This window comes from Hyalella azteca, unplaced genomic scaffold (genome assembly GCF_000764305.2).
Source record: "Hyalella azteca isolate HAZT.00-mixed unplaced genomic scaffold, Hazt_2.0.2 contig7523, whole genome shotgun sequence".
In the NCBI taxonomy this organism is placed as follows: domain Eukaryota; kingdom Metazoa; phylum Arthropoda; class Malacostraca; order Amphipoda; family Hyalellidae; genus Hyalella; species Hyalella azteca.
The window spans coordinates 23795-50575 of NW_025937646.1; the positions used below are offsets into that span (position 1 = coordinate 23795).

At 36.0% G+C, this 26781-nt stretch overlaps 1 protein-coding gene across 1 annotated transcript in view; it reads right to left on the reverse strand.

Moving 5' to 3' along the window:
- Window positions 1-6793: 6793 nt before the first annotated feature.
- Window positions 6794-26781, reverse strand: part of LOC108664775 (band 7 protein AGAP004871) — a 78507-nt gene continuing 58519 nt past the window's right edge. Inside the window, exons 6-7 of the mRNA XM_047881275.1 lie at window positions 23844-24009; window positions 6794-7188 (exon numbers count right to left, since the gene is read on the reverse strand). Of these exons, the coding sequence (XP_047737231.1) occupies window positions 7009-7188; window positions 23844-24009 (346 nt within the window). The 3' untranslated portion in view covers window positions 6794-7008. The remainder of the gene's footprint in view (window positions 7189-23843; window positions 24010-26781) is intronic.

Below are 26781 nucleotides of genomic sequence, written 5' to 3' on the forward strand. Positions count from 1 at the left end.
GACTAACGACTACCTTATCGTTATGATGGTGATTCTCTACGCACAAGAAAATTCTACTTCGATTGCGAAGAGCTTTCATCTACTCAGACACTCCCTTCCTACGTAGAGAATGAAACCTTCCTACGTAGAGAATAAAACCTTCCTACGTAGAGAATAAAACATTCCTACGTAGAGAATAAAACATTTCTACGTAGAGAATGTACTTGCAACAACATCTTACGTCTAAGTCTTTCGTCATCCGAACAGCACGAGATCGAACAGAGATAAATATTCATATAATACAGTCAGCATATGACGAAATTTATGTAGAATCACATAAACAAGTTGTGCTCTATGAATAAATTATTTTATTATCCCTCACAAACTGCGGACGCACAATAACCGGCAACATAATGATTACTGCAGTCACCCTCGAAGGCGCCTACAAATCGTGTCGCGCCCAAGTCATCAGTTAAAATTTTTATAAAACGATGTCATATCCAATCAAAAAACCTTTAATTTATTCTGTTACGATTGAAAGCATTTAAATGTTTCTTATACGTAACAGAGCAAATTAATGGTTTTAATTGGATATGACATCGTTCTATAAAATTTTCAATAAAATAAAGTATCAAAATTTCAAGCAGCTTCTATTGACTTTCACAAAATTTTTGGAATTACCATAAGTTTGAGTCCAAAAGAGTGGCAGCCTATATATAGTTGGCGGCTCCAGAAGTAGAAATAAATTCCGGAACTAGTGAATATTGCTGAGTACTACACATGTTTATCAATTTACACATGGTCATTTCAAATGGATAAACAATAAAATATTTATAAATATTTCATCATTAACTCGTAATCGATTTTAAATATTATTGATTATTCTTATATAATAGGAGCAAGTGCAAATTAGATTGTGATATATTTAATACAAATCAATCTAATAAACATCACATGAACTTTGATAATCTAAATGAAACACAAATGTATACTGAACAGTAAAACTTAGTACAAATCATGGGAGGTAGTAAATTATCTAACACGTCATGGAGAGCCATCCAAAGAAGTAAACAAACATCATATTCAGTTAAATGTCCCAAAACTTGATGGACTAATTTATCAATTATGGCATATTTCGCGTTAGAATTTCCCTAACAGTTTCTAAAACACGAAACCTTATAATAATTAAATCTCGCTCTGGAATGAGGTCCCTGGAGAATAACCAGTAAACTAGGGTAACTAGTCGATTTACCCACGGAATGTACCAAAATTTCATCAATAAGTCAAAAGAGAATAACCAGAAAACTAGCGTAACAAGTAGCGTTACCCTAATAATTTAATTTGCATCAATAAGTCAATAAAGAATAACCAGTAAATTAGGGTAACTATTCGAGTTACCTTATTAATGAATTTTCATCAATAAGTCAGAGGAGAATAACCAGTAAACTAGGGTAACTAGTCGATTTACCCACGGAATGTAACAAAATTTCATCAATAACTCAATAGATAATACCTAGTAAACTAGGGTAACTTTTAGAGTTACCCTATTAATAAATTTTCATCAATAAGTCAATATAGAATAACCTATAACTAGGGTAACAAGTAGCGCTACCCTAATAATAAATTTGCATCAATAAGTCCATAGAGATTAACCAGTAAAGTAGGTGCTAGTAGAGTTACCCTTTAATAAATTTTCATCAATAAGTCAATAGAAAGTAACCAGAAAACTAGGGTAACTTGTAGAGTTACCCTATTAATGAATTTTCATCAATAAGCGATGCACTCACGACGGCAAATACTATATTTGAGTAAAGAAAGTGGCAGTGTATGTACACAAGCAGTCAATAGAAGAGTTACCCCTGCACAAGCAGATGGAGGGCTTGCGGTTGGTACCTCTGCGTTTGTAGAGTACCAAATAAGTACTCTGTGCAGGCGAGAATAGGTTGGTGCTCCTGCGTTTAAGGGATAGGTACCCAGTGGAAATTTACAGACGTGGCAGCTTCTGATTTGCATTACCAGAAGCTGGGGCGACTCTAAATTTACAGACGCGGCAGCTTCTGATTTGGATTTCCAGAAGCTGGGGCGACTCCAAATTTTGTTAGGGCAGGTGGCACTCCTGTGACCCGAGGAGAGAGCAGTTTGGTACTTCTTAGGGTTCGAGGGATGAGTTGGGGAGTGAAACATCATGAAAAATACAGGAAAGATGAATCCATTCCAGGACGGATGAATCCATTCCAAAATACAGGAAAGATAAATCTTGTACCCAACGGAAACTGAAGTCATTTTTCTCGTACCAGAATGTTTTCACTCCACGGCTCTACCATCCCGAACCCTACTTGAATAACAAACCTCTACCTCCTGAATAACAAAGAGCCTTTTTAAATGTAAATAAATATTGTAATAATCTTCACCAGCAATGTAATATTATTATTAATAAAGCATTCAGCTTCTTAATCACTGATTTAGAGGCAGACTAGTTTGATAGTAAGAGTTAATAATTACAGGGTCAATATTACAACTATTTGTTTCTTTGCAGCAACATTTTGAGTTTAAATAGCACAACTATTGCTGTAAAGCCAACAACTGCACCTGACATCTATGCTCCACTCAGCAAAAGAGCGCGCTGAACAGATCTACACCCCGGTGAAAATTTACAGACGCGGCAGCTTCTGATTACCAGAAGCTGGGGCGACTCTAAATTTACAGACGTGGCAGCTTCTGATTACCAGAAGCTGGGGCGACTCTAAATTTACAGAACAGCTTCTGATTACCAGAAGCTGGGGCGATTCTAAATTTACAGACGTGGCAGCTTCTGATTACCAGAAGCTGGGGCGACTCTAAATTTACAGACGCGGCAGCTTCTGATTACCAGAAGCTGGGGCGACTCTAAATTTACAGACGTGGCAGCTTCTGATTACCAGAAGCAGGGGCGACTCTAAATTTTGCTAGAGACAGAGCATACTTGTGTTGTCTGAAGACACATATACAGCTTCCTCATTGGTCCATAGATACGCGGGAACTTGTATTGGAACTTGAATAACATAGAAAATTGGATACTTTGGAAATTTTACAACCCGCAAAGGTAAAAACGCAAAAATTTCATCGAGGTTTTGCAAAGAGCCACTATTGAAAACAGCCAAGCTGTTTTATTTTTTTTTTCTAAATTATGTTTCGCAATTTTAATTTTTAAAAACGAATCTGGATTCTGGAGTCCGTAAATCAATATGAACCTTTTATAACAATCCAATATTTTCATCAGCGAAGACAGCTAATGTGCACATCTAAATATGTATTCATTGCATATCCAAGAGAGGGCTGAGTCATGCGTCTTGAGACACCACATTGTGTCTTGAGACACCACCTTGTGAAGACAAGAGTTGCTTCATGACAAAGACAAGACCTTAAAACTACGCAGATTCCATTAAATGGAAATCCCTATTGTAAATAGAGAATGGAAATTCATTGGACATCCTAACCATGAGATAGAGTATCTAGATTATTTAATCATAGATAATAATAACAATAACACACATGCAAATTATATATATATAATAATAATTGGTAACTAAGCGACTACTTGCCACGACTTTACGTGCCCCTTGCTGCTGCCGCTCATGAGCCTTAATCTTACGTGCAGAGGGAACAATATTTAGCCCATACTTGTGAACAGGCGAAACTTTAACAGTAATACTTCCCTCGACCAATAAAATAGTAATTTAGTGACATTTTGAAGCTCATCTGGAATCATCTCTAAAGCTCATTTTATATAGTAATTTTATGAACTTAGATAGTTTTAAGTAACATTTAAAGCTCATCTTGAATCATCTTCGAAGCTCATTTTTAATAGTACCTTAGGGAAATTTAATTTCTTTAAGTGAAAATTTAAAGCTCATCTGGAATCATCTTTAAAATTTATCTTAAATAGCAATTTAGTGGATTTTAAAACTCATATTAAACTATACATTGGATTTGAAATATTTTGAAAGCGTTCAGCTAGTTGCGTGGATGGAACCGAACATTTTTCACCTGAACTACGTTTAGCTGTTGCCGGTGAGCAGGGGCCCATACTTACATAACTCGCTAAGTGAACGTAAGTACTTATGCTCTATTTTCTTGTCTATGATTGGTGGATTTTGCTTGAAAGCCGTCAATGATTGGCTGATGAACTTACGATCTCTTAACTTTTTATAAAGTATAGGTTACATGGCGACAGCAGTAAGGACAACATAGAGACGACTTGGGTTCAGTAAGACGGACATTGAAGCATTGTTCCCTTCAAGTGTAACCAAGAGGTTCAGTTGCAAAAGTTTGATTTTTGTGAGGGATTCGGTGGGCTCACCTTACAATAAAGTCATAGCGTATTATGTGTCTCAGTGAATATGTTTTGTCTATTTGATTAGTTACAAGCTCATCGATTGAATCTCTTTACGAAAACGGTAATAATCTATTGATTTTCCTGAGAAAGAAGGATTACAATTGAAAAAAATATTTCCTGGATGACGCAACAAAAAATAGAACAACTGGATACATCAACACATCTGCGACACGCGTAAGTGTAGCATTTTTAGCGCATTTTCTCATTTATGGAAAAAAGGCGTTATTGTGCTCGTCATGTCCGTCCGTCCGTCCGTGACTTCACGTGACAGAAAATGCGCTCTCTGTCACTCACTGCAGTGAGTACCGAGATATATTTTTTTGGAAAATGGTGAGAGTGATGGATTGGGGCAATTCGAGTATACAAAATATTAAGATATTATACATTAATCGGTGTAAGCTGCTGATGGTAAATGTAGTCTTTTTGGAAGATAGTACAGGTGATGAATTGGAGGAATTCAAGTATATAAAATATTTAATATATATATATATTCATTGATCGGTGTAAGCTGAGTTCCAACTGAAATCCAGGTGTCTTATTAAAGCTTTAGTTTGCGTTAGGATTAGTTAACCTTTGGACCTTACATGCCTTACTTCACTTTCCTCTACTACTCAAAATTATCAGCGAGTATCCTAGCTACCATAACAGTTCTTGGTTATACAGCAACGAACTCTACGCTGAGAATGCAACTTGCTAAAACTGGTCACGAAATTCCATGCTACTGCAACCTACGTGTAGAAGAGTAATTTTTTACATGTTCCTCTCGTTAGAAAGAGTATGATTATCATTTCGATGACACAGGTGAAACAGTTTGGAATTGATGAAGGATCTAAGACAGGAGGAAATATATAAATGAAACTTGGAGATCTTTTACGGACAAATGCAGCTGCTAAATGCGAGAGACTGCATCTAACTGCTGCAGTCAAGGCTAATTCACGCTGGTATCGACATTCGACGCTAAATAGAGCATTATGCACTTGTATTATAGGTTGCTAATTTCATCTAAAGCCAGGCTCGCTAAACTGAAAATTCGGAAATTGATTTGTCTAATGATGATATTATTTTGCAATATGTGTCACCTTACGCAGTATTGCTAATTTAATCAACATCGACGCTACTTTATTTAATTTGGTGGCCTAAACTAAATCTTGATTAAGGATGCCACGTGATTGATCCCAGAACATTTATCTCAAACAATAATTATTTTCAATTCAATGACGATGTGGTCCCTAATTGAAACTAGATCAATTATGCGCGATCCTAATTGTAGGAAGATGTTCTACCAAACTTCATGTTGATCATCTGCGCTAAATCTTTGATTGTATCAGTTTGTGTTGAACACAAGAGAACCCACGGCACTGAAGCAAGAGAAGTGGTCTCAGACATTTCTTGGAACTTCTGGGGCATGAAAAAATCACATGCATTGGTTACTTCCAGTGAACAAAATCTGATCTTAGCATTTACGGAGATAATTTTTAATATCATCCCCTCATATCATATTTCAATGGATGGAAAAGTCTATTCAACTCTTAATGAATAGAAGTGTTTGGCATTGCAGAAATAGGCCCATGGCCTGTTGCCGATTCTTGAACTTTTCGTGACTTGATTCACAAGGGATCCGGCCTTTGGAACCCGATCTTTCCATAACTGACGATTGATTGAGATAGCTGCTGGATTATTGCCTGGTCCATAATTTGCTAGGCATTTTAAGACTGAACATATGCTCCTGCATAGCTTCGTCTGGACTTATTGCCTGGTCCATAATTTGCTAGGCATTTTAAGACTGAACATATGCTCCTGCATAGCTGCTGGACTTATTGCCTGGTCCGTAAGTTGCTAGGCATTTTAAGACTGAACAAAGGACGTCATTACACTCTAACATGCCACAGACTCCAAGATGAGACCACTTCTCTTGTCTCGATGCGGTGTCGAAATGTGCCCTTCATCTCTGGTACCAAGTGGCACTTGTTCACTTCATGACTTGGTACCTGTAACTTACAAGGTACATATAACGTTGAGAAGTACGTATAGGTCAAAAACATGCATCAGTACCCTAAGTACTTCCCTGATTGTCACCACTTTTGGTTCACATTGGGTAATTTTGGTCAAGTTATCGCAGGTATAAGTTGTAGAGTAACAAGTTCCGCTATAACAACTAAGGCGGAGCAAATAACCTAAACTGACACTACCCCTGCGTGCAACTAGCTGTAGATAAGCATTTAATAATAATGAGATAGTAATAATTAGTAAGTAGTAATAATTATAATCTATGCTGTCATAACAAGCCTAAATCAAAGATAAATGTTAAATGCTAACATAGCAGTCGAGTAATAACAGTGCTTACTAAAAGACTCCCCTGCTGAATTTATGATTAGATCACTAGCTATTTTGAATTCATTCTTTTGGATAACTAACATTCATAATATACCAAAATTCGAATTTTTAGTTTAATATCATAGTCATTTAGTTATCGTACCCTCCATAAATACAACATAGGGGAGAAGACGACCTACTTCACCAAAATTTAAAGCCAAACACAATCCTCAGCAAATCAAAACACGTCTAAATCAAGTCAAGATACCAGCAACGGAACTTATGTGAAGCCAGCGCATAATTTAGACATCTATCCATGATTAGCTTCCAATTTATATTAATCATTCATCATCCTCTTCCATTTGGTATTCATCCTCGGAGAAAGATTTGATTTGCTTCAAGACTGGGTGGTCGACGTTGGTGGAAGTTAGGCAGTGGGAGAGTATGTCTATGGGCAGCGGGAAGATGATGGTAGAGTTCTTCTCAGCACTGATGGCGCTCAAAGTCTGCATGTACCGCAACTGTAGGAAACCCGAAATTTGTCAGAAACACTGGGAAGTGGAAAATTGTCACGATACTACCCCATCAACTGCATAGCAGGTAATACATGTCAGAGTGAACCCTTGCTTCAACCCAATGCCACTACCCCTGGCTTGAACCCAATGCCGCTACCCCTGGCTTGAACCCAATGCCACTACCCATGGCTTGAACCCAATGGCACTACCCATGGCTTGAACCCTATGCCACTACCCCTGGCTTGAACCCAATGCCACAACAATGAAACAATGACCAAGTTGTTGGCTTGAGCCAACTATGTTGACCAAGTCATAACCCAGGCTTGAGCCTTCGTTTCCCAAGTCATTTAGTAAGTACATGAAACCTGAACTAACTAAGAAGGCTAATTCCATCGTATTTTTTCAACTAGGAAAGTTGTTTAAACCAAATCTATGCGCAAATGAATGTTGGTTGTGATGTTGTTGTTGAATACCGGCATTACAAACCGCCCGATAGTTTGAATGTAAAACCTAACAAAATATAAATACTTCGGCTGTAATATAATACTAGTATTTTACTTTTGTCATTGAAACAAGACCAGTCAGAATTAGTGGACAATATCTAGGGGGATGCTTCTAACCAATGGATGAATCAATTGAAAAAAGACAAAGAGGAACATATTTTCCTAACAACTGGACAAGCTATATCAGAACTGACTTACTGGTATTTCTCTTTCAGTATCAAACGGGAGAATTACTTCAGAAAAGTTTAGGGATAGTTCTCTTCTATACGTCATGCCTGAGCCATTTTAGGAATCTCGGCAAGATTGCGTGATGGGTAATTGGGGGCACGCAAAAAATTCGTCATGACACTGGGGCGAGGCTGGACCTCTCACGCGATCAATTTAAGGATTTCCAGCGACCAGTCATACTCAAATTATTTCTTTGTCCACTCAAAAAAAGAATAAAACAGTTTTCTAACGGTTTGTTAGAAAAAACGGTGAAAAACGGTCCCACTGGCGTTCTAGTGGCTGGTCGCCCCGTGAAAATAAACTGCTTCGCCGTTTTTTATCAGATGTTTTACGGATTTCTAGTGTTAAATTAGAATAAAAACGGCGACACGGTGTTTCTTTTCACGTGCCGACCGGCCACTGGAACGCCGGTAATACCGTTAACGGTAATTTTTCTAACAGGGCTCAGTTCATTTTTTCTTAGTTCCAACTCTTAACTGGGATAAGTAGCTTACTTTTTCTAGAAATCAGAAATTCCGGTAACATCGACGGTAAATTAAATTTTATAACGAATTATTACCTGGTATGCGATTTAAATAATGAATCGAAGAGATGAGAGACAATACTGAACGCATAATTTTTTGCGCTACTGTAATTATGGATGTAATTAGTAAGAGAACTTGGTCGTGGGAAATGGGGAACTACTGAACTTGAATAGGTACATAATAGGTAGAAGCTATTCGTATTTTGAGGCATTTGTGTGCAATCTAGGAACAAGCTAAGGTGATGGTCCTCGTTATAGGTTCTTTCATTGGTATTTTTATAGGTTCAAATTACTAATAACGAGATTATTCTGTTGTGATATGAGGTGATATGAATGATATATGTGGGCATTAAAATGGTTTCAATGACAGAAGTAATATAAAAAATAACATATTGAATTCTAACTAAAATTTTCCGTAGATTGTACAGTTCCTGAAATCTAAAATCACAAATCAATAGGAACTCGAAAATTTATAGAGTGATTATCACAAATTTAAATAATTATCCCTTACGTACCGATGCTGTTTGACTCAACCCATGCCTTGCATAGTTATCCATCACGTATTGCTTGCTATATACACATTTGTGTAAACCCCAAATAGAATAAGCACTACTTATTTAAAACCACACATAGCTTAGCACAAACAATTGCTTTATATACAGAAGCAAGAAAAGTAAGCTGTCTTGAAAAACGGACAAACGTACACATATTGTAACACCGATGTAAAGCCGATTACAAAGAACAACAGGTTTATTGGTAAATACTAATTAATCCTCATGTGTTTTATAAAGGATCGAAATGACTGATTGCTACAATCTATCTTCAGAGCACACGGCTGCTTTTAACATAGGTAGAAAACATCAAGAAGTCAACATGCAGAGCAGTTAAAGGTAAATGTACTCTATTATAAAGGAATCAAGATTAGAGCATGCCTTAGAAAGAGAAGAAATTACTCCTAAAGAGAAACGTTTAAATTCATGTTATAAATGTTAAGATATAAGAGGGATACCATTACCAGAACATGAGCAGAGTGTCGGTGCTAGACACGTTTACAGTACCACAGTACCAGGTCGATGAGGACCATCGTAGACTGTACATGTGGTGGTAGCGGGGGAATGAGTGAGTGGTGCTTGTGGTAGTGAGTGTACCCGAGAAGATTTTTCTAGTCTTATTTTCCAGTAAATGTTTCAAGTTGATCGTAACTGGTATTTCAAGGAGATTTTGACTATTGATTGTGGTGATTTGTGTGCCGTAAATGACACCGGTTATGCATATCAATAACAAATATTTTTTTAGTCTTATTTCCAGTAAATGTTTCAAGTTGATCGTAACTGGTATTTTCAAGGAGATTTTGACTATTATTTGTGGAGATATGCGTGCCTTAAATGACAACGGTGGTGCATATCAATAACAAATATTTTTATAGTCGTGGTTTTGCTGTGGTGATGTTATATGACATGCAGTAATCATTCGATTATTTAGTGGCACGCAATTAGATTATCGAGTGAAGAATTTTTAAGAGAAAAAGTGCTTGCAGGAATCTTTGCCATTAACAAAATATTTTAAATTGAATGGTTCAGTAGGTGGTGAAATTAGCTGATGTCAAATCCCAGATTTCATGATCGAAAATGATGTAAAATTTGATCGGTGATTAATGATGCGACGAATGTTGAAGACGAATTGTTTCTAGATGCCATTGGCTTATCGATAATATTGATATGCCCTTGTTGAAAGAGATATGAATGCACATATCTTTACTTTAATTTCATCAGATTAACCAAATGGATTGGTTTGATCTTTTTTTCATCGGATGTATTGATTTACTTATTCGAGAAAACCTAGCAAGACTTTCTCAATTTTTGAAAATTACGAAAATATTTTAAAAATTTTCAAATATTCAATATTAGTTATTCTATTAATGAATATACAATAAATTCAGGAACGGCTGCATCACTATTCTTCGCACAACGACGAAGAAATATAATTTAAATTCTTTTTTTTTTGCTAAAAAAAACTCTCTACCTATTCTCTAGAAGAGGTTCGGCATGTTCGTTCCAAAATATTGAATTGAAGGTTTGAAAGAAATAATCTGGAATTAGAAATTTGGACTTGTAAATTTATAGTTGATGCCGAAGAAAAACTCGTATATTTTTGTAAATATGATACTGATTGAACATTTTTTTCTTTACGTGACATTTTGGTTTGAAGTTCAACAAATCGGAACAGTAGAAAACAATTAAATTGGCCAATAGAAGAACCGAGAATTCAGAATGAGAAGGCATCAGTATGCCTAATACCTATCCTAACCAAGAAATGCTTTGAACAAATAATTACAGACCATGGGCATAAATCTTCAATTAGATTCCAACGAACTACCATAGGCAGATTAAAATTTATATAATAAGTGGAATATATTCATGTCTCAACACCGACACAGTACAACAACAGTAGTAGTGTGAGCTACTTATTCCTCAAAAATTACAAAGTGTTATGCATCACTATAGGTGTCCAGTAGTGTTCATACCCAGTGAAAATTTACAGACGGGGCAGCTTCTGATTTAGATTACCAGAAGCTGGGGCGACTCTAAATTTACAGACGCGGCAGCTTCTGATTCGGATTACCAGAAGCTGGGGCGACTCTAATTTTACAGACGCGGCAGCTTCTGATTCGGATTACCAGAAGCTGGGGCGACTCTAAATTTTGTTAGGGTACACTGCTCAATTATTTTTATCTATTGAAAGTGATTCCTGAAAAGGTGAAGGCAAGAATAATTTAACTCAAATTGTAGGTGGGATGGGTGACATTTAAGTGGTGGGTGTGGACAAGGCATGTCGACATTTCACAAGCACTCCCAATAAAATAGCATATGATCTTTTGGGATACTAAGTCCAGTAAATAACATCGCTTGCAATATTTAGAGTGCATGGTCATTATTGATTTTAAACACAAAGTGATACAAGATTATTTTAAAGATAATTTTGAAGCCAATTGGTTCCATAAACCCACATTCTACACATCATTACCGGGACAAATGATAGCAACAAACAATCTGTAGACTACATATCGGCGGGAGAACTTGCTCGTATCTCCATGTTATCAATATTAAAAGAAGGGTACGGTATCTATGCTCAACTGTGTCATCTACAGCATGAAAACCAGTGACACAGAAACTGCTAGTTACGTAAATAAAAAACTTAATTGCTTGTTTATTAGATACCGAACAAAACGAACACTAAGAATGAGTTAAATGATCAGTAATACCTGGTGTGACTATGTGGAGAATCTTCTTCGTGTAGGTGGGCTCGTGATTTGGGTTGAATTGTGCCGAATGAACAAATGGTACTGAAGACAAGTGTGGAGGAAGTATTTATGCAGGTTGACTTTTCCATCACAGAAGCTCCAGTGATATTTAAGTGGCAGACACTCAGAGGAATAAAGTTGAGTCAGTATGTCGCAGTTAGTTATGGTAGTACGCAGTTATTGCATACTGATGAAATTCGAAGAAGAGCGGTTGGAAAAAATATGTGCAAGTAGTTTTGTCAGAATTAAAAAAATTATTCATCAATTACTACATTAAATTCGCGAAACATTTAATATTGAAAAAAGGGACCACTTCTGGAGAATTAGTCTTGGAGAAAATGCGTGGTTCAGCATTCTAATTTTTAATACGAAGAAAATCAATGTAATTGAACGTTAAAGCTTGCCTAGGTTTACAAAAATTCCCCATCATACTTCCAAAGGGAAAATGTACAAAGGTTTTATCTGTGTGCGACCTTAACAGAAATAGTGTTTTACCTCCTCTGATTTATCAAATTGCGGAAATTTTTGGTTTCAGATGTTCGTGATTGGTGAATTTTAGTGTCAAATTTCAAACATATGATTTGACGTGTAGGTTCACTATAACCCTGAACTATATAATTTGACTAGGGTTCATTATAAACCTAAATTTTGCAACATTTGAAAGAGTTGTTATTGGAACAGCATACAAAACAAATATGTTGTTCATTCGCCCGTAATATATTTCTGGATTCTTTGTAATCAATGAGAAACGCCAATTTTCAAGCACATTAATTGTGTACCATACAATCACTGTTCCACAATAAGGTTAGGTGGACGAGTGACGCTTCATCCTAGTGGATGCAAAAACTAGAAACTAGAAAAAATTGGATGGAATAAGTTCCTAAAATAATCTGGCTTAAGGGCGGGTGTATAATTTCACAAGTAGTAACACTATCATAGTTAAGTTAATGAATTCTGTAGACAGGTTAATGAGTAAACTTGTAATGACAATTTTTGCATATGGAAGAAAAAATGTTCTGCTTTGCTAGGGATTGCGGCAACTGTTAGAAAATTGAGTGTTTTGGACTTAGTCGTGATGCATAAAGTGTTTGACAAGATCAATTGGCAAAGGAAAGATAATTGTGGAGTTCTTCTCGGCGGAGATAGCGTTGAGTGTTTGGAGATAGCGTAGCTGTTGGAGAGGAGATACAAATTTTTTAGTATGGGATGAAGAAATGAAAATAACTTCCAGCTACGTAGTACAGGAAAACTTTGAACGATGCTCGTAACCTGAGTAAGCAATATTATCAATTAACTGCGAAATTTCAACAAATCAGTTTGAGATAAAGGGCTAAAACCAGCCCAGTAACCAGCTTAACCCACATGCATTTCAGCAAATGAATTTTTTCAAGTGGATACATGTTTTCTGAAACAATTGGTCTTCACCCATAGTGATCAAAATGTTAAGTTTCTGCTAGTTACAAATTGTAACCTTGTAATTTAGCTTTGTATTTACTTTGCAGACTCGTACAATAAGAATAAATGACAAATACAAGCAAAAGGGAATATTGCAATCACCAAAATTAAAGAACTCGCTCTGCAGTCTCTAACTTCATACTACCCGTCTTAGCAAGTAAGGTTCAAAACGGTCAACACGCAATAACGGCTTATAAATTTGTCGGTACCCAACCTGTTTGATGTATGGAACCTAACTACAAGCCTGATGGTAGTGTACACCATTCACTACTGTTTTACTTAAGATGAATCAATACATTACTGACGCTGCTGCAGAACACGTGTCACCTAGTGCCTTGGTAACTTAGGAAATTTGTGACTAGTGACTCTTTAGATAACTACTAAATTAGGTGAGAAGGGAATACTAGTTACTCGAATATCAGGCCACTCAATACGAAAAAAATCTAGATTTATTGAATTACACATCGATTAGTCCATCGGCATCCAGAAACATTTCCGTCGCATTAAAAACAGAAATTGAAACGATGTGTCCTTTAATTTGCTTTTAAGTTGAAGCCATAAGAAAGTATGACATCACATGAATCTTTTTGACCCTGGAATATACGGATTTTACACAGTTTCACCCTGCTTTGAGATGCCCGCAATAATCTAGTTAGTTTATTGTATAAATTGCGAGTTGCTAAGAATTTAATTTCGTTTTGTACTTCATATTCGGTGGAACGTTGGTCATTTTATGTACCGTGTGGAAAAGGATATGAGACGTAACCGATGTTAATGTAAGGGATACATACTGTGCAGAAAACAAGATTTTTGATTACTGGTGTGATGAATTGCACTGGCCCTCAGGCTTTCTGACACACATCGATAAAGATCGCAACCCTGTAGTTTAAGTTCAGTTAGTCACATCAATGAAACTTGTAGTTCATGCAGTTTAAGTTAAGTAAGACGCCAAACACAATGATTCTTTCTGTTTTTGACTAATCCTGAACATGAAAAGTAGAAATGAAATAAATGTGCTTGATAAATATTCGTGTTATGTCAAAGCAAGAAGAAGATCGGTATCGAAGGCAGGGGAGGAAGGTGTCTACATAGCCAAGGGTTATTTTTAATGGATATATATAGATATAGATATTTAAAAAGAGATAACATCCACGCATAGGCAAAACAGAACGGAAAATGCTTGGGCGATTTGGTGAGGTGCAGGCGGTGATAATAAAGGTTTGGTAGCCAACAGTGAGCATGAGGTGCTGCGTAAGTTGGGTGAGTACCCAGTGAAAATTTACAGACGCGGCATCTCCTGATTTGGATTACCAGAAGCTGGGGCGACTCTAAATTTACAGACGCGGCAGCTTCTGATTTGGATTACCAGAAGCTGGGGCGACTCTAAATTTACAGACGCGGCAGCTTCTGATTTGAATTACCAGAAGCTGGGGCGACTCTAAATTTTGTTTGGGTAGTACAAGTAATTCAACTATGCGGCTGAGATTTGGGTCAAAATGCTGACTAGAAAAGTGCAGATGCTGCGTCTAGGGAACGTTCCACAAACATTGAGAGGCACCGAAGAAGTGTGAAATAAATAAAAGAAGAAAAAATTCAAGAAATAGAACTGGTTTGATTTTATTCTTGGTACTGAAAACCTTAAGTTATTTTCTATTTTAGTACAATTTTCAGAAATTGTTTTATATTTTAAGGAACAAAACATAATGTATAGACGTCATGTTCAGTAGGTTAGGAGTCAGAAGTCACTAAATGTTAATTTACGACTGGAAATTTTCTGTTTAAGATCACCTAAGTTTTAGTAGAAATCTCTTAAATGCGTTTATATTCAATAGACCCACTCCTAAAGCTACTCAGAGAAGGTGATATTTCTAAATAAATTTAATCCGCTATTGCGGCTCAATACGGCTGAGATAACTAGAAGACTGAGGTTATTAGGTAATTTAGGTAATTTATGGATAGGTAATTTATATCCCTAACGTAACGTACTAACTTCTGCTGCTTCGATTATTGGTAATTAGTTATGTAACTGCTCTCTAGTTCAACAGTTTGCATCCCTCCTTTAATTAATCTTGCTTTTGAATGGAGCAGTTCGGAGCCAGATTTATAACTAATATCTAATTCGTATTTGATGAATATCTCAATAAATGTCAGTAAAAAATTCTTGTATCTGTTTCATATTAAATATTTTCATTAGAAGCTTCTACGTTTCAAGTAATTTAAAGACAGAAAAATGTAACATGAGTGGGATTCAGTTTTCGGTCAAAATCAGTCGCTGCATACAGTCGTGGAACAGAATTTCAAATCAAATAGAAAAAAATCACAAATAAGGAAAAAATTGAAAGTAAGTTACAAAAAATACCAAAAGATTTAGTAAGGTTGATTTAAAATTTTTTATTTATTCATTTCACTGCACAATCGAAGTCACGCTTCTTATTTGCAAGGTTGAAAATAAATCTTAGATGAGAACCCTTAAGAAAAAACAATAATAATCTAATTCGAAAGATTATATATGGAAATATTAAATGAGATGCTAAAGGGTTTATGTGAATACCTTAGTCCGCTATAGCTGCTTTCTTCTTTTTCTCATTGTGCCCAGGCATGAAATGGCTCACAATTTCGATAGGTAGTGGGAATATTATGGTAGAATTATGTTCGGCCGAGATAGAGCTCAGAGTTTGCAGGTATCGCAGCTGCAGGAAGATACAAAACCAGAAAATATATAGAGACTTCAATACCACAAACTCAGCATCGATTGCCTAGTAAAAGCATTCGAACCAACTAAGGGCGTGAGTAGAAGTAGTAGTAGTGGAAGTAGTAGGAGAAGGAGATGTATTAGTACTCGTATTAGTAGTGATGTGGGTTGGATATTGGTGGACATTACAGCGCTCCAGGCAAATGATGTTGAAAATAAGTTGATTGCAAGTTAATTTTGACGAAACAACGTTTATTGAAAGTTATTTCAACGTCAGGTGACTGATGAGAGCCTAATGGCTGATGCTCGTCAAGAGGAGGCAGGTAGTTTAGTCAACCACAACACGACAGGCAGGTTCAAGGTTGATATATTGTAGGGGAAAACGTTTATTGATTGATGATGGAAGCTTCTTACATAATCTTTGTAAGCGATTCTGGTTGAAATGCACATTAGTCCCCAGAATTTAATTAATAATTAATTAGCCATATAGAGGGAAACGAATACTGTTTCATTATTTCTATTTTTATACTTATTTAAATACCTGAGAGGAAAACTATGTAGAGAAAACACCTTCCTCGATGGAAGTTGGACAGATGAATGTTTTTAAAATCAATTTCCAACGCATTATATTAGCAATACCAGACAACTCTGTGTCGCGGGAGACTCTCATTTGGGACCAAACCTGATTGTTGAATACGATTTATAAACCTGCCCTCTAGATGAGCACGCTGGATGACAAAAAAAAGGAAACTCGTACAATACAGTTGATCAAAATGAAAGTAATCAATTGTACGAGACTAATGATAGGGGGTTAATTTTTAAACTTAATCTGTCTGAATTGTAAATGAAAAATTAAATATTGATGGGGATTGTACTCCGAAAATTTAGCTGCAAAATCAAAATAAGAGCGAAGAATTTAATCGGGAGGTTTGGGATTCTCAAGTTAGAACTGGATGTTTTAGTGAGGTTTAGTGGCCCAGCGTGTAGTTAATATTTGTAGGGTTGCGCCGAGGATGATTATTCGGAAAGAATGGAAAGATGTATATGCAGAAGAGATGTAAATTAAGCACAAATGTAATAAAAAATCGAAAAAAACACCACAAGATTAGCTGAAAATAAGCTTAATATGTAAAAATGTTACCTCCTAAGCAAAAAAATGCGAATCTATTAGAGAAACGGGAAACTAGGAAGATTTTTTCAATGCTTAAGTTGACAGAAACATGAAATGAAATTCAGCATGTGTTTTGCAGATGGTTTAGATGAGATCATTATTGAAGGAGTGAGTTAAGATAGAGGAGGTTGGTACGACGCAATTGGAGGGGGGCATTGAGCGGGTACATACATATTACATCAGGGGTCACCAAACTTATATCATATCGAATGAAATTAATAAGGATTTATTTAATTAGGATTTTAGAGATCTGGGAAACATGTGTGCTGACTTCTCCGAATACCAAAGTAATAAAGAATTAATTGACTCAAGGCAAAAGCGACAAACACTGAACCCTTCATCAGGTGTGGTTGCATGTCGGTAGCGGGAAAATGTCACAAAAGTGTAGCTATTTTCATAGTGCATTGGATTCATAATTCAGGAACAGAATGGTTAACAGTTTTTTAATAATATTTTGTATATCATAAATATGTAAATCTAAGTTGTATTACTTAATGTGTCTATACTGCAATGGAATACAATATTCTTCCTCGTTCGTGACTGTCAAATTAACCTTGCCTAATAAAGGGTTGTTGTTGAGCGCTTCTGAAAGATCTACATTTCATTATCAAACAACCCGACACGGGAAGAACAATTAATTTGGGGACCCCTGTTTTATAGTGACAGCGGCTTTAGTGATACTGAAGCGCCTAGTTCCTAGTAGAAGACCCAGTGAAAATTTACAGACGCGGCAGCTTCTGATTCGGATTACCCGAAGCTGGGGCGACTCTAAATTTTGTTACCCAGTGAAAATTTACAGACGCGGCAGCTTCTGATTCGGATTACCAGAAGCTGGGGCGACTCTAAATTTTTTTAGGGGAGGTAATAGTTTAATAGAGTATGGTTAGGGGGAAGCACATTGCGCTCTATCCGGGGAGAACACAAAGGTATGTAGAGCTAACCCACTGACTGAACTTGCCATAAATGAACTAAAGCGCGTGTAAGTGAACTTTTAATTAATTGCTCAAAATATCAATTGGTCTACTCGACTTTGGCAGTCAGGTTTATCATTTGGTCGTCACGGTGGATGTACATATATATATGTCACATAGTTTGGTAGTTTAAAAAAGGAACTAACATAGGGCATTAAAAGGACCTAACTCATCATTGTGCTTCATATATGAGATAACTGTACCGACCAGTTTGGTGGTAATTTCAGATAGAGGGGATATGAACCATCCAAATAGAAATGTTTCGGGCTCCAAGTGAACTTTTGGATCCTCGAGTAAGTAATTGTTTTAGGCAGTCAGCATTCATCGACTGGTGTTAGCAACACACGTGTCAGCAGACGTGTTGGTGAGTGTGTACATGAAATTATTTATGACCATTCCAATCTCTTTTACGTGCTGCGATAAGGTGTTTAATTAGGTTTTTTCATGGAAGTCAATTAAGATCGATTTTCTCCTCAAAATAGATTTGAAACGGATAGTTAGAGTATTAATACACGATAAAAACACAAATCTTAGGCTTAGAGAAAAAGTCGTTTGATAATAAACAATCGGAAACATCTATGGGTGGACATAATTTCGAGTTTTACCATTTTCATTCGAGTTTCTTACATGAAACTTTTCATTCGAAAATACAGAAGTGAAATTTTTAAAATTAACGAAGGATTTCCATGGCAATAGAAATAAGAACCACAGACGAAGCATGCAGACACAAAGTGTGCGCGTTTATGTTGGTGAAAATTTACAGACGCGGCACATTCAGATTTGGATTACCAGAAGCTGGGGCGACTCTAAATTTACAGACGCGGCAGCTTCTGATTCGGATTACCAGAAGCTGGGGCGACTCTAAATTTACAGACGCGGCAGCTTCTGATTTGGATTACCAGAAGCTTTGGCGACTCTAAATTTACAGACGCGGCAGCTTCTGATTCAGATTACCAGATGCTGGGGCGACTCTAAATTTTGTTAGGGTATGTTGGTGATGGTGAACTATGGTGATCAGAGTAGATTTTGTATTAGATTTCTTATGCTTAATATATCACACTAATTGGAATAAACTTAAACGAAATAAATTATTCGTGTGAAAAGAAAATAAACAATGCAGAAAACGAAATAACGTATCAGAAGGTTACAATGATCATTATTACATCTGGACATATTTTGGTCAATTGAAATTGTGATATTTATAACATTCTATCATATTCAAGCTTTGTTCAAACTTTAACTTTGATGTGTGATGTCATTTCAAAATGTCATGCAATTCACGCATAGTTTTAATTCCGTAATTAAAATTTTATTCATATTCTATTCGGATGCTGTCGTTAACACTAAAAAAAAGGGAGTTTAGTTCTATTTTAGGTCTCTTTGAATTCATGGTATAAAAGCAAACTGAACTTCGGCTTCCGATAATATTAAAATAATATATTACGTATCCTACATACTGTCACGTCATATGCTCCTTTATACCCTTATGTCGTTGTGCAATAATTCACATCTCCACCATTTTTTGTCTAAACCAAACAGACGAAAGTATAATTAAAAGCAATCCACCGGACCTTTTTGAGCGATCAGTTTAGATGACATGCTTCTTTAATAATTTGAATGATTCTTTTATTTTGAAAAAAGGTCGCTTGGAGGACGTAAGTCACCAGCTCAAAATAATTGCACGAATGCAGCCAGGATTTTCAATATGAGAGTCCGAGTTGATAGCTAGAATAAATCCTACATAAAATTCTCATTATTGTTATAATACGTTAATCCGAATCTTAGTGTCGAAGATTGGATGTCAAGAGACCTCTAATAACTCTTTACATGAAGAAGTGAGCACGAAAAGTGGAAAGAAGTCTTCAAAAAAGGTGCTTAGTGAACATGGCACAATTTATCGAGTGAACATGTACTTTTTTCAGTCTAGGTAACCGAAATACTATTACTTTCATGATGCTCATATCGAGTGAACAAGTACTATGCTCATAGCATGTACTAGAGAGTGAGTACATAACGTGAGTACCGCAAGAATAGGTCGTGGAAGTGAACACGTGTCATGATGCTAAATAGTGTAAAAGTGGTACTGCATTGTGGTATGAAGTGGACCATGACAATGTTGTAGAAGTAAGGCCAATTTTTGTACCTGTTTTACTTTTTCTCAGAGCCTCCCTTGACAAAGTGAGTCAGAATGTCAATGGGAAGAGGGAAAATGATGGTGCTGTTCTTCTCTGCGGATATGGCAGAGAGTGTTTGTAGGTAGCGTAGCTGCAAGAGTCAGAATGAATAGGTTTAGGTCAAAGGCATCGGATATTACTTGAAAAGGTTTAAGGTAATAACCAACGTATGGCAGGTGAGAACCGAAAGACACGCACAAACAGATACAAATAGAAATTAGCATCGCTTTATAGGAATTGGACTTAGAGGAAAGACTTAATGCTAAAGGACAGATTGGCTTGGTGCGAGACTCGCGTGGTAACTGCTTCCCTTTAACTTTTGAACAATTCTTATCTTTGATTAGAAAATCCCTTTATTGGAACTAAGACGTCCATTGTAAATAATTTTGTAAATAATTTTGTGGTAAATAAATCGAGCCAGAAGCTTTGAACCGTCATTTGATCAGCACAAGCAGGAATTTTTGAAATTTGGACCCATTTTAAAGCACCAAATATTCTTTGCAACTGTTCAAATTTACTAACAGAATCGCATGAAAAAAATCCTGTTGTAATTAATAGAAATTTTTACAATGTAGTAGAAATTAACTATATACTGACCGCAAAGTTTGAACAGTAAGTTGTTACCTAAAATATTAGCACCAGATAGAGCAGGGAATATTGCATTGAATGGTTAATGTAAGCGAAATTATCCCACCAAGTTAGGTATAAGCCATCAGGGGCCATACTTTCAAAACTCGCTAAGTGAACGTAAGTACTTACGCTCTATTTTCTTGTCTATGATTAAGTGAACGTAAGTACTTACGCTCTATTTTCTTGTCTATGATTAAGTGAACGTAAGTACTTACGCTCTATTTTCTTGTCTATGATTGGTGGATTTTGCTTGAAAGGCCGTCAATGATTGGCTGATGAACTTACGATCTATCTCTTAACTTTTTGAAAGTATGGGCCCAGGTACCACGGAAGTGACACATACGGATGGAGCGTGAGTAGGTATAAGGAGTTTGTTCAGCCTGCATCATATGATATATTTTTTCATATGAAGTAGATGAAATAAACGATTTTAGTTAATGTCCCTAATAATTTTATTAAATTTCATCTTCGGGACTATTTTGCTAACCTCTATTACTGCGGGACGCCAACCAAAGATGAGCAAATCGAAAAAGGTCAAAGTGTCACTACATTTTTTTCGAAAAAAAGGGGGAGGTGGCAGCAATGAAACATGTAAAGTTGGTTGTAACAGTATTTCATTCATAAAAAATATAGCATTTAATCAAGAATATTTGTAGCTGAATAGGTTGATTGTGAAAAAAATATGTATTACACTCAGATGCTGATGCCTCATCAACGTGTTCCGAGGATGTAATGTAATTACTCATTCATGTAATATTCATTCTAGTGTTCTAGTGTATTGAGCCTAGTACATCTGGTATTAAGCCTAGTACATCTAGTACTGATCCTAGTACAGTGAAAACTCAACATTAAATTTCATAGAAAGGTTGAAGAAATATGAATTATATATCTTACCTAAATTAAGGACAGAGCATAAGTGCTCTGATAATAGAATGAAATTCTTCAAAATAAATTATTACATTGATATGATGCAGGCTGCACAAAATAGAATAGCAGTGCGGATATATGTATAGTAATACGCTCTATGTTTTTATATATTATTTAAGGTGCACAGTTTGCTACCACTGAGTCTTGAACTTTTTTTTTCAAATTGGGGGTGATTGCATCCAGTTAAACCATAGTTAAGTACTTAGTAACGGGTTCTTACAATAAAAATTAAAAACTAATTAAGGTATGAAAAAACATTATATAGCAGACGCATGTGTTTGACTGAATATTGAAAAATTTAAGAAAAACACTTAATGGGATCTTAGCAAGATAGAAACCACAAAAAGTTGAATAGTCAAAACGTTAAAGTGATTGGTATTTGCTTGGGACTCGAGAATGATTATTTATAATTCAAAGAATTAGGGGTAGCTAAGTACACACCATCTCATTAGGGTAGATGATTACTTTTGAACAATGAATGGAGGAAATGGCAACATTTACTAATGAGGATAAATCTCGGAAAGTAATATTAAAGTATGTGCGTAAATCTGGATATAGTGAGGCGAAGCAACTGAGTAAAACTAAATAAAATTAAGCTCTCAGTTTTGTAGGTGGGTTGGAAGTAGAGTAGTAGGTTCCGCATGTAGTGTGGTAGTAATGACTTAAAAATATTAATAGAAATATAGAACATCAATATTATATGGTAATTTTGGAAGGTAAATTTGGGCAGGTATTTTTTAGGAAAGTTATTTTAAAATATCGAAGATGAATTGAATGTTGAAAGAAGAATCGTACACAATTAGGCGGAAAAAATCATTATAGTTTTTAATGTTTTTCTCTTAGTTTAGTTAGGAGAGCTAAATGAGAATAAACAGCCTTAGCATTATTTGAATAAAATGAACGAGAGTAGTTTTAGTTCATTTCAGTTACGGTAGTTAATGATAGAAGATAAAGAAGATGTCGTTCGGAACGATAGTGTACTACAAATTAGTTCTAAAATATTATATATCGTGGTTTTTCCGTCTGGTTTCACTAATTGTAGAAGAGTAGGACATGTCAAATGTTATTTCTATGTGATCCTTGCACTCACTTCGCGGCAACAAAACCAATGCAAAGCTGGAGGAAAGAAACTTGAAAGGAAAGAAGGGAGAAAATTTGCGATGCAGCAAATGAAAAAAGGTATGACTCAATAAACATCCACCAATAGATTATTAGTTGGGCTACTACAAAAGATTCTTTTGAGAAGGATTTATTTCTTTGATTGCCATTTGTTTATAATAAAGTTTTTAAAGAATATTTGATGTGTTCTAGAAAGTGAAAATGTTGTTTATACATCGTGAGAAAAATCGACAAAATAATTGCAGCAAGTGACGAATAAGAAATATCCTGAAGAAGGGGGTGAACTCAATATAAGTAATGAGATTGATTAAGACTTTCAAGTAGAATAACCAAAATGACAAGAGAAAAATGAGCCTTTGAAACAGTATTTTATATCACACACCTGCGGGATATCTAATTCAAATTTATGTTACGCAATATATGGACGGAACCTTCATGAGATGAATCATACATGTGTATGCCAAATGGGAAGACATTTTTTTCACAAAACATGGTGAGAAACATCTCTGTTGTCGACTTCTTTGTTATGTTATCCATGTATTCATACAAGTCGCGCCAGTAGTAACATAATACATAAAAAAGTATTTCCACAGTGACAATAAAGCTCAGAAAGAGACTAGGAATTTGCAGAACCATTGATTGGGGGAATAATACTTATGAAGAAAATAATCATTGGGTTACACGTAAAATTCTTCAATGCGTCACTCGATGACGAAATTTTTTATGGTCAATTGTAAAAAAGATAAATAACTGTCGAGAATTTCATAGAAAACGTTCTTCTTCAAATAATATATTCAAAATGACGCTTATATACTCCGTCCTACGGTAGATGAGGATAATATGAGCAATGGAGTTGTTTATTTAATCCCCCTGACATTTGTCAACTAGAGAATGGGAGTAAGTCGAAGGTAGGGGTGGAAGTGCGTGATCTTGTGTCTACTTGCCATCCTGAATTATTAGGACTTACCTGCAGAGCAGCTGGACTTTCATTTATGACATCAGCAGCTTCCTTCAAGGCCCTGGAGGCTCTTTGTTCTCCTTCAGCTGCAATGACTTTAGCCCTGGCCTCACGGGCGGCCTCAGCCTCAGCGGCCATCGCACGTTGCAGTTGCACTGGCAGACGCACGTCCTTGCTGCCAAGGGTACGAGAACGTGCAATGTGGGGCACTTCCGGGCGCCAAATACTTTTCCTGATTAACCAACTTACCATTGATTAGATGGGAAAATGTGTCTGAAGATTGTATTAATGAGGGATTAGAAACACCGTGCCGCATGTTGAAGTAGTAATATTCATGAGTTCGGTTAAACCGCTCAACAGTCCCGTTACATTGAGGATACGAAATGTGTGCGAGAAAATGTGTCTGAAGATTGTATGTACGTATTTACGAATAATTAAAAACTCCGTGCCGCATGTTGAAGTAGTAATATTCAAGAGTTCGGTTAAACCGCTCGACAGTCCCGTTACATTGAGGATAATATACTGAAATTTTTACACCGGTCGCAGGACACGCAAGGTGTTACCACGCTTTGATTTGATATCATTGCTTTTTCTGGATAATGAATCAAGTAAACTTGGGAATCTTTGCATACAATTAAAATTAAAGCGGTAGCTTAGATGGACCAACAAGTTCGATTGCAAAATTGAACATAACAAAACAATACGAAAAGCTGTATCACTGCGCACATTAATTTTTTGCTTGGAAGCAAATTTTTTTGAAGAGATTACTCCGTCAACAGATACTGGAACCGGTTTGCGTTAACGGTCTAGAGAAATTTACGTGGTGGAGTTATATAGTTAAGATAACGTTTATACTCAAGTTTTCAAATGAACCGTAACGTTTTCGACTGAGTTGAGTAGATTAATATAAATCCATCTGGCACATATAATAATAAGACATTAAAAAGAGACCGAATTATTTTAAATTCATTACCGGAAAGTGGAAGGAACAACTACGATAACAGTAAATTTTAAAGGGTGAAAAAAGCGAGAGTTAGGAATATTGGCTCTCAAATCGGGAAAACACCTTCCACGAATATTTCTGCCGTACAGTTAATGAAGATAAAAGTGTTGAGATTTAGAAACTCATAACATAAATTTCAGGAAATGCGCTCTATGTCACGCGTTTAAGTAATTACCGAAATTTATGAGAAATTACTTTGATAACTTTTGAATGCGCATATTCTTGAAAGGTGATTAAACGTGACACAAAGCACCTATCGTGCATATCAATGCAGTTACGTGTCCGTCAAAACAATTTTTTCACCATGAGTAGGAGTAAACATGAATTATGGGTGGCAACAGTAACACAATATTTTTCAATTATAATTATAAATTAATAATTTTTTCAATAATTAAAGTATCAATTCGCATTATGGGAATCACAATTTTCAGTTTAGGTAATGTTCGAAAATCATATAAACAAATTATCTAAAAAATTATGATTGAATCATTATTTCAGCACCCAAAGATAGAAGAAGCATATAGCAAAGACCGGTATGCCAATAGAAAGCCTTCCCAAGAAGTAAACTTGTTCGATACAAATTAATTGCTTCCTAATGTGAATTGTTACGGGAAATTTCAAATACAGTAAGGAATGACTAAACTCAAATTACACAATAAATAATTATACAGTGCTTAGGATGACAAGTAATTGAAAAAGAATAAAAATCAACAATGAGTATTCATCAATAGGTAGTGTATAATTTTCTTATTGGAATTTATTTCAACAAATTTTATTTTTCATGACTCGCGCACCAAAAATTAACTGCTGTATGGATGGATCAGGCATGAATATGCGACTTTCGTAGCAAAAAAAGTGTATTCCTTAAGTATGAAATGTCTTTAATTCGTATACAACGGAAAAAGATTCCACCTCTTGAATGCACAGCTCGCCTGCTTTATGCCATGAAGGTTGAATTAGGATGATTATAAAGAAACTAAATTATTATTTATTTGCGTTTCAGGATCATTTGATTAATGAGGTCAAAGAAACTGACGTGTAAATAGACGAATTAAAAATTGTTTAAGGATATTGTTTAGAATTCAATCAATAGATATAGTATCGATGCTAACTATTGGAATGAGATACATACTTTGAAAGATATCAAACCATCACAAATTTAGTGTAAACTTTTACCCTGTCAGGGGAAGCCAGGATTTAATGAGCGTAAATTAGAATTACCTGAATAAGTAGTAATATTTTAGTGCCATCGCCAATGGAACGAAGGCAATGACATCCTTCAATTAAAATATCTCGACTATAATGCTATGTCACGCTTCTTTTTTTTTTTTTGCTTCGAATCCGCCTGGAATTTAAATAAAAGCGAGTTTCTCAGAACGCCAATAGAAAACCTCAACAGAATATTTATGTTTTGAATTGATACAAAAATTAAATTGTATTACGCCCATGCAGTTCTCGGTGTTTCATTGTAGTGCTTCCTAAAATGTAGCGTCTAGATTTACGACAGGTGTCACTAGCGTCTAGATTAACGACAGGTGTCACTAGCGTCTAGATTAACGACAGGTGTCACTAGCGTCTAGATTAACGAGTAGTGTCACTAGCGTCTAGATTAACGACAGGTGTCATTAGCGTCTAGATTAACGACAGGTGTCACTAGCGTCTATTTTAACGAGTAGTGTCATTAGCGTCTAGATTAACGACTGGTGTCACCAGCGTCTAGATTAACGAGTAGTGTCACTAGCGTCTAGATTAACGACAGGTGTCTCTAGCGTCTAGATTAACGACAGGTGTCTCTATAGCGTCTAGATTAACGACAGGTGTAAGTAACATTAGCTCTAGCAAGTGACCGCTAACAAGCAGCTACACGATTTATACTTGTGCTACGTGTGATAGGGAATCAGTTAAACCATTTCCACGAAGCCGTTATATTAGTTCACATACTTT